Source organism: Strongylocentrotus purpuratus, unplaced genomic scaffold, assembly GCF_000002235.5.
Source record: "Strongylocentrotus purpuratus isolate Spur 01 unplaced genomic scaffold, Spur_5.0 spur5_scaffold_13, whole genome shotgun sequence".
NCBI classification, from domain to species: domain Eukaryota; kingdom Metazoa; phylum Echinodermata; class Echinoidea; order Camarodonta; family Strongylocentrotidae; genus Strongylocentrotus; species Strongylocentrotus purpuratus.
This window is the reverse complement of record NW_022145598.1, coordinates 29,847,962-29,857,879: the sequence shown is the minus strand read 5'-3', so window position 1 is coordinate 29,857,879 and position 9,918 is coordinate 29,847,962. Positions and strand designations below refer to the sequence as shown.

The 9,918-nt window shown below is 37.3% G+C and overlaps 1 protein-coding gene across 1 annotated transcript in view; it reads right to left on the bottom strand.

Annotated features, from left to right (window-relative positions):
* The window catches only part of LOC587274 (laminin subunit alpha-2), a 60,131-nt gene extending 51,192 nt beyond the window's left edge, over positions 1 to 8,939 (bottom strand). The window contains exon 1 of the mRNA XM_030983687.1: positions 8,564 to 8,939. Coding sequence (XP_030839547.1) covers positions 8,564 to 8,605 — 42 coding nt within the window. The 5' untranslated portion in view covers positions 8,606 to 8,939. The remainder of the gene's footprint in view (positions 1 to 8,563) is intronic.
* Between the last annotated feature and the right edge of the window lie 979 nt (positions 8,940 to 9,918).

The window sequence follows — 9,918 nt, the reverse complement described above, 5'->3', positions numbered from 1 at the left end:
GCATTGCACTTAAATATCAAACTATTTGTTTGGAGTCACAAGACATTAACAACTGTAGCTTAATGGTGAAGACCAGTTTTGGAAACGCCCCCCTCTCAAAAAATGAAATGGAAGCTTTTATTACCAATCATGTGAAAGAATATGTTTTGACTAATACGTGATCATACCATATTTGCCTAGAAACCGACTACTACTTGATATATTTGGTAAATTATTATACCTATTTTGACTTAATGGATATAACGCACATGACGCACACGTATGGGGGTAGTCCCATATACATCTTTCTGTGTACAGTGATTGTAACTTTATCAAGACTGGGCCAGATTTCTTATCATTTTGATGAATTCCAGAACCTTGCAGTACACACCAATACTTATATGCTAACTGATCAACCTTTTCTGATCAATTCCACAATGTTTCTTTCACAATGCAATCGCATGAGCATAACTGGTCTTTATCTTTGACACAAGTTAATGCTCTTCTTACTCCAAACAGAGAAATAATCCTGATCTAATTGAGATTGCTCAAATTTCACCTTTTCCCAGAATGCAGAAACATGAGAATCATGTTCAGAGAAGTGAAAATAAAGTCATCAGATGAAGTGTAATGGCAAGTTGGAAGGGAACTTTGGAAGGTCAAATCAAGGTGAGTTCAGATAAAATTATTCTGAACCACAATTCTCGACCACAAAGTTGAAAGGTAAAACCAAAGAAACAATGCAGAAGGAGAGTGGTGACTAAAGGAATAATCAAATAAATAACTATAGTTAAAGTTGAGGTATGGAGATCAAGATTCCAATAAAACATAGATTGGTGTAACTGCAGAATATAACATATACCATGCAACATTGTAAGGTATTGGACATAAGGTAAAGGTTAGGGTTGGGGTTAGGGCTAAGATTAGGGTTAGCATTAGGTAAGGATCGGGGTCGTGGTCAGGGTAAGGACCTCCAGTTCAGGATTAGGGTTGGGGCATTCTGCAGATGTTCCCAAAGATTTGACTTGTAAAATTTGAACTTTACTTGCAGCAATGTCTGTAATTTTAGCTGATAAATAACACTTTCATTCAATAGACCTACATTATGGTTTCATTCCATAATATAAATGGGGTAGGGGTAAGACCCCCTCCCAAAAGAAGGGAGATGCTGATAAGCTTACATATAAAATGTTTATGAAGATGGTTAATCTCTGGACTACCGAATTCTCTCATTCCCATACGTTCAATACAGTGATCACCCACTTCCATACGCAATGGGTTAATCTCAGTTACTCAGCATCTTGTATTCTTTTTCAAAACTTTGCAAATGAAGAAGCGAAGGAATGAAACAAACTGTTGACATCCCACATGATGGCGGCACGCTGAATGATGAGGCAAGGTGTTACACTTTGTTTATGAACTTGTCAAAAGATCTGACAGGTCTCGGACCAAGAGACAGACCCAGAGACGAGGGGGCTTCTCCAGGGAGGAAGATGGATGGGAGAGGGAGCGACAGAGAACTGAAACTGGGATGGGAACTTTGGATTATCTCTTGGATTTCTAGTTGATCTCTTCAGATTCAGAAGAAAGGATGAGTCATGCAAGTACTTGAATTCAAGTCAGGAAGACCATTCAAACTATTTGGATGTTCACATCTTGTTGGAGAAGCACGATGTTCTGTTCTTTAACCAGCTTTACGCAGCTGAATAGTATGCCCAAAATATTTATAATACATCATATATCACACTGGAGGCTGTAGAAAATGCATATTCTACAAAAATTGCAATTGGATCGACTATACTCACAATTAAAACATTAAAAAAGCATACATCTAAAGGCTGACAAACATTGCAAAATCTTCAAATACTATAGTCTTAATTGCATCATAAACAGATGATAGCCATCGATCTAGGCCTATTTGCAAAACTTGCACAAACTCTAAACACTTATACTTAAACGAATGTAGGGGTCATCTCCCTCCTTTAGTCTGCCAATGCACAACTGTACATCTCTGAGGAGGATTTCAAATTTCAATTCTTTTATCATTAGTAAGGTCTATCTTTGTAATAAAGACACAGTGTTTAATGTAGGCTAGTTCTTTATTATGCATCCTTACAATTCATGAAGACACTTTGAAATTAATGTTAAAGAAAAGATTTCACATTTCAAACACATTGAATTAACGATTGGGGGGTTAGGGGGAAAGGCATGTCACTTCCAATAAGGAGTCAGAGACATACACTGTCAGATCTATTTTGAAATCATTTGAAAATTAACATACACCAGATATCAAATTCATATTAATTTTTTAGGAAGAAATTTCCCTTGATGAAGAAGTGAATGACCTGAGATTGCTCTAACACCCTCAGTGCCATAGGGGTGATACCAATCTACTTGGGTTTGTAATTCATGCATGAATTCTACATCTTTGCCTCAGTCTACTTATTTGCAACAATTACAAGAATCTAAAGATTGAGCAGTGATGTTGATGGATGGATGGATGGGTCACAGTTTAAGTAGTGAGGGAGAGGGGAGGGAAAAGGGAAGAAGGAGGGAAAAGGAGGAGAGGGAATGGGATAGGAGGATGGGAAAAGAGGGAGGGGAGAAGGGGAAAGGAGGAGGGGCAAAGGGTGAAGAAGGAGGGGAGAAGGGGAGGGGAGAAGGGGAGGGGAGAAGGGGAAAGGAGAAGGGGAAAGGAGGAGGGGCGAAGGGGGAAGAAGGAGGGGAGAAGGGGAGGGGAGAAGGGGAAAGGAGGAGGGGTGAAGGGGGAAGAAGGAGGGGAGAAGGGGAGGGGAGAAGGGGAAAGGAGGAGGGGCGAAAGGGGAAGGGAGGGGAGAAAAAAGGTAGCAAGGAGAAAGGAGAAGCAGGGGAGTGGGACAAGGGACACGGAAAAATAGGAGACTAAAACAAAAGAATGAGAAGCAAGTAGAGGAGGAGGCAGAATGAGGAATGGAGATGGGATGGGAGATAAAGAGAAAGGCAGGAAGATATGGGTAAATGTAAAGTGCATTATCAATAACCAAAGGATGAAGGGAAGGGCATCGAGGTAAACAAATCTATCAAAAGGAAATAATTAAGCATAAATTGGTTGAAGAATCATAGGTTAACACGGAAGTGATGGAGGTTTTTTTTTTAAATCCTAGACAAAAAGGAGGGGCAATTAAGAACCAACATCTACATGTCTTATCATCAATAACTGAAACAAAGGGAAATGACTCAGCCCTTCAATATTTCATTTAGAGCATCCTCTCTTCAGCAAGTTAAGTCGTGTAATGTATGGAGTTAGCCTAGCTGACGATGGGCCACACACACCGGGCGGACTCATGTTCCAGTGGTAGGGTGTCACTTACCACACCCTACAGGGTTCACTACTCCCAACCCCCTAACCCCCCCCCCCCTACACACACACCCATGATGACCTACCCCTCTCCTTCATACAGAAACCCATACATAAAACAGAACGCTGAAATGCCTCACCCCCCCCCCCCCCTCCTCTTCCTCTTCCTCTTCCTCATACAGAGTACCATAATACAGTTAAACTTTTACTTTTCTGAAAAAGGCAGAATCATCGCTTGAATGAAATATCTCACTATCAAAAAGAAAGAAGAAGCCTGTTCAAAGATGTAAATATTTCATTAATGTTGATTTTGATTTTGATTATGGTTATCTTAAGGAAAAATTGGGGTACAATTGTGTTACAAAGGATAATGCTAGTAGTAATATATTTTAAAAAAAATTATTCTTAATTTGTATGAAAAAATAGGATATTTCTTGGTGTGTGTTTTTTTAAATAATAAGAATGTAAAAATAAACATGTACCAGTAAACATAAAAAAACACAATACCATTGTCTTTGTGTTGAAGCTATAAGCCTACATAATTTAGGATGAGAATCACTGCATTAATTCTACTCGATGATTTCTAATTAGCATGTAAACAATTTGTTAAAAATGGAAACACAATTTTATTTTTATTGAAGCTATTTTTAGCCTACATACTGTTTGATGAGAAACACTATAATAATTCTACTTGTTGATTTCTATTAAAGATGGCCTAAAACAGCTGCAAAATACTGCCAGTAACACGATCTAGATAGAATAATAATTACACAGAATCTAAAATGATATACACAGATATTATTTAACTTTCGGCTAAGGAATGCAAAATCATACATCAACGCTCTCTTGACTGCATCAGATATAATGATATAGGGTTACTTTGGAACAACTGCCTCAAGTAAATAAAACATATTGTTACACCGAAATAACAGAAACTCACTTTCGGGTTGGCAGAGGACGTAAATGCCCTCAAAACCCTCCGTTTCGCTGACTATTATGCCACCAAAACCCTCTACATCATCAAAAGTAAGGGGTTATCAAAATACAAAATTTAGTAATTGTGATTGAACAAGGTTAAAAAATTATATTTTTTTTTTATTGGGGGGGGGGGGGTCAATAGTACCTTCTCTCCATCTTGCTCTTGTAAGACGACATTGTGAGAGGTGGACACCATGACAAGTGCCTGTTTGAGGACAGCTAGGTATTCTTATTTTAAATTATTAACTCTGGGCTTAGAAATATGTCATTAGCTTTAGATGTTTTATTTTAAGTCATTACAATGAACAGTTAATAATTAGTCAATCTTGACTTGTTCCAACAACAGAAAAAAAACCTCTCTCTTTCTTCCCCTCTCCCATCATCTCTCTCTCTCTCTCTCTCTCTCTCTCTCTGCCCCTCTCTTCCCTTCTCTAATCACTTCAATCTTTCCCTACTTTTATTTCAATCTTATCATATTTCATAGTTGTGCAGTCGAAGTGTACGTCTCCTTTTATTTATCCACCACCCCTCTCGTATCCTTAAGTTCCTCCAGGCTTCTGTCAGACCAGGCCCATCCCATCTCTCCTCCCTACTATCTCATTTCCCAGTGTCATCCTATTCTATTTCAGACCATCAAAACACATGTAGGCAAACAATTCTTAGGGTAGCAACAACACCCTATTCCCCTAAGATAGTTTGGTATGCGTGGGACTGTGTGCACAGAAAACAGCAACCTGTAAAACCAATTTACAAGCAATGCGACTTTTGCTTTGTATCTTCTTCTTTTTCCGTTGTTCTCAGACTATAGGACGACATCACTTCCCACAGGATTTTTGCTGACTGTCTTTTTTATTGCAGCTCTATTACTTATATCAAGGCAAGATTAAATTATATATTATTTCATTATAATTATAATATTTTTTCATTATTACTATAATATTATTTCATTATTAATACAATATCATCCATTATTATAACAATAATATTCTAATACTTCTTATTATTGTTATAATCTATCATCATAAAGTATTATTTCATTTTGGAGGGGCTTTAATGCAAACCAATCATTTCATACAGACTTGAATCACAAATAAAACGTTTTAAAAGAAATTTGTATCACCCTTTTCCCAATGTTCAACTTGATACAAACATTATTTAATGGGATGTCCACAAATTTAGACAAAGCCTTATTGAAAGACGTTATTGTCTCACCTTTACCAAGTTCAAATGAGGTTACTCTATCCCTAGCACATGGAGCTGTCTTTATGTACCTCAATATTCTTATAGTTCTTGGTCTAAGGATTGTGGATCTGCACATATGGCACCCTGACAATAACACACATCCACTCCTAGGGACAATAAATCAGATGTCAGGCTTCAAGATTGCGTCCAAATAGGGGTGGGTAATGGCCTCTTATTGGTCCCCCAAGACTGGAAATGCAAGTGGAAATTCAAGGACTTGTGGGGACCCCAGAATGGAAGCCCAAAGGGTGACCACTCCTCACCTTTCTATTAAATTTGGACTTCCATTTTAAGTGGTATGCAAAAACAAAAGAAGTACAGACCTATCTGTCATAAGGAGATTTGATTCTAGGCTGTATATGGAATGAATATATCCTACCTTCAGACAACCGTCTGTTTAATAACAACAGGTAATCTTCTATTTTGTCCAATTTAGATAACTTACCCCCCCCCCCCCCCCCCCCCCCAATTACCTCTTTGAAAGAAGGAAAATGTCCTTCGGCCTCTAACTACAGCATATTGAGAAGTTTATATTTTTATGTTAACTTTTAGGATTTGAGATATATAGCTGACTTGTGTTAATTTATGTCCCCTCTGATCATTCTCTTTCAGAATTAATACAGCATCAACATTTTTCATCAAGGTATTTGTTTCTTTCATTCATTCTTCATGTGACAATCATTGAGGCACAAGCTTCCATCTTATACCACTATCTTTCTCCAGTTGTCTATTCCACAAAATTAGATTAGAAAGATAGGATTCCTTATCAGGTCTTCTCTGCACACACATATTTGTCATGACCTCCTTAGGACCTTGATATTTACCTTTCCTGGTTTTAGGAGCGCGAAACTAGAGAGAAAACTCAAGAATCCCGAAGACGTACCGTGGTTTAATATCATAACCTCCGAATTCGGCCCTAAACGGCACAACCTCTGGGCTTTTCTCAAATCTGTGTTGGTATTGGATCGGTAAAATATTGATGGAAACCTGATTTATTGGTGTTGTTACAGAACAGAGCCAACTCAAACAAGCAACAGGTATTTCAATATGTGGGACTGGTCATGGTGATGGTACTACAAGTGGGTTAATTGCTAACGAAGGAGCTATATGAGGTGAAACTTCTGAAAATTAAAATAAGATTTTAAGAGGTGTCTATAAGTCCTTCCAGAATTCATTGGAGCCATAAGAAATTTTCTTTAACTCCATAAAACTTAATACTATTTTTATAAAAAGTGATTTGATGTTTTTTTTAACTTCTTTAAAGTATGATCTTAACTGGGGCTCCACACTGCATTTTTTTTTCATGGGAGTTACCGACACAAATTTTGAAGGTATTTGTGCATGCAGTTTAAATTTGAGGTCTATATTTCACATATTGCCCATGTGCACCATACACTCCCATACATGGGTATACACTCTGAGATTGACTCCTGAAATAATAGCTTTAAATAGTTTGTGTTTCTTGCTGACAATCTTTAACCATCTCTGACAGAATCATTCCAAGAAATGATTTCAAACATCCTAAGCTATTTTCTATAAAAAGAAGTGAAGTGTTGCTGTTAGATCTTCAAAAGTTGACAACCACATATATCGAATCAGTAGAAGATTGAATCTTGCGCCTGATAACCTCTGCAAACTCTCCTCTACAAATGGTATCAGTCCAGAAATGCCGTTGATATCTTACAATCGTAGAAAAAGATCGACATACAGCATGGAAAATGTCAATCAAGTCTAGAAATATTTGTGGTGAATATTATGTTTCCTCTGAAGCTGTCACTTTGCACTCGTTGCAATGCACTTGAGTGAAAGGGAGATAGGAATGGCATCTTGAAAGGAAAGATTTTTGATGAAAAGTCAACTTAGAGTTTGCATTTGGGCATTGATGTGAAATATAAAATAGCAATGAAATATTAGCAATGTAGAGTCGATTGAAAATGATAACAATTTATCAAACAGTATCCTTATCGTTATTGTTTTGTTTTGTTCTTTTACTTGCATATTCATTTCAGTTTGTTACTTATTCTTGAAAAGGACAATCTCTTTTCTTCTTCCCTAATCTTCTTCTTTTTACCCCCCCCCCTCACTCTCTCTCTCTCTCTCTCTCTCTCTCTCTCTCTCTCTCTCTCTTTCACACAAACTCTCTCGACTTTTCTCCTTAATCAAAGTGCCTTTTGACATTGTTCATTATGATACAAACATAACATTTTTCTATAAAAAGCCAACTTCTATATTATAGTACACATTTAGAGCCAGATAATAGAAAAGCATCATTTTGACCTTGAATGTTAAATTTGAACTACATAAAAACTTGGACAGTTAAGGCTGGTTCAACCCACCTCTGGAAGTGGAGGGGTTAACACCTAGAGCAGCTTCATCTTTCATTGATCAAGCAAGTGGGTATGCTTGTGTCTATTGACCCGCCATGACTTGCCCATGACTTCAAGATGACAAGCCTCAGAGATGATTTAGATACATCTTCATATTGAGTGATACAAGAACAATCACGCATTCACGAACATATCATGAAACACCTTTGATGTAGAGATTAAATAGTTGGTACATTTGGTCAGTATCATGTAAGTGTCGACAAACAGTATCTGAGAATCAATGAAAGGCCTTAAAAATGAAGCATAGATCTGTTTTAAAAGTGACGTGATATTGCTGATCGTTTTCCATTCAGAATGCCATTTCTTGTAAGAATTATTGCAAATTGCCCAACTTCATTGATGTTAGTTAGTCAATTATTTGGTATATTTTTGTGAATCTAGACCGATCAGAAAAGTTAATGACCAAAAAGTATTGCAACTTATGATCAGCTGCTGAGTGCAAGAAAAGTTATGAAAAAGTTAACATAATTCAAATTTGCAAGTGCCCTTACCAGACTTCAGAGCATTTGATAACAAAAATTATAGTTCAATAATGCAAACTAAATAGACCATATTAGAGCCAGAAGTATATAATCCCTGTTTATGCACTTCTGGATCGCAGCGGACAATATCTGAAATGGGTATTGAACCGTTGACCTACCTGACCGAGGTCTAGCGTGATTGTGACCCAGTGGTATTGCATCCCGTTCGCTATGCTTGGACTCTGCCACCAGCTTTCAGTCCCGTCTATTGCATTTTGTATCGGGTGCCGGTCCGCTTTGACGAAACCCTGAGCATTGCACACACGGCATTGTGGGTAGTCTTCGGACTCGTTGGGCACATGTTCTACCAGCTTGCAGTATGTCTCGGGGCCCCGCTCCCCACAGGTCGCATTCACAGATATTCGCCCTTGTGTGGCCAGGTTGAAGATGTGAGGAAAGAGTCCTGTGAAATAACAAAAAAAGAGGAACAAGTTATAGATTTCATCTTTTACAGACGTCCTCAATTTCTTGTTATAATTTTATTATGTGCAAGTGTATTTAAATAGTTACCAGAAAAAATGAATTATGAATGAAAAAAATGTAATACTTTGTTTATCTTTCTGTTGGAAATGAAATAAATATGAATTTAATTGAATTGAATGCTTGTTGATATGTAAATGAACAAAATAGGTCTTGGATCACCTTGGATCAGTGATTGGAAGATTAAAATTTGTAAACACACTAAGACATAAAAAAGTGTAACTTTGGATTGTATTCAATCGTTTTTATTCATCTTGATGGACTATCTACATCTACAATATCACAACATTAGTAATCATGATCTAAACATCATAATGTAGGCCTACTGTAAACCAAAATATACATGTACAAGTAGATTCTATTTTGAGCTCCTCCACAATTTTTCCAAAAAAAATTCGAAGCCAGATGCAACCGTGAAATATCACTATCACTATCAAATACCAGGGAGATAAAGAATAGAAAGAAGTTCGTCGCAAGAAAATAGGCTTGTAGAATGATGCAGGCAGACAAGGAAAATAGGCAAGTAAAATGATGCAGGTATATATCGAATAATAGAAGTAATTTCATCACAAGAAAATAGGCTTGTAGAATGATGCAGGGAGATAAAGAATAAAATCATTTCATCACAAGAAAATAGACAAGTAATATGATAAAGGGAGATTTTTTTTAAAACAAAGTAATTTCATCAGAAGAAAATAGGCACGTAGAATGATGCAGGGAGATAAAGTAATTTCATCACAAGTACATAGGCTTGTAGAATGATGCAGAGAGATGTAGATGAGACATGGCAGGGGACCACCCAGCTCTCTAAGGAGCGGTTCATCTGATTGATGAAGAATGAAGAGGGAAGAGGTCATTACAACATCCATCTTCCTCTGAGATGGAAAACACCTCCGACTCACAGCCTCTCATCAAGGCTCCAGGATCATGCACAAAGAACAGTGGATTGTTACAGTTACGATTTCATCCTCCTCACTTCTGACACATGTTAATT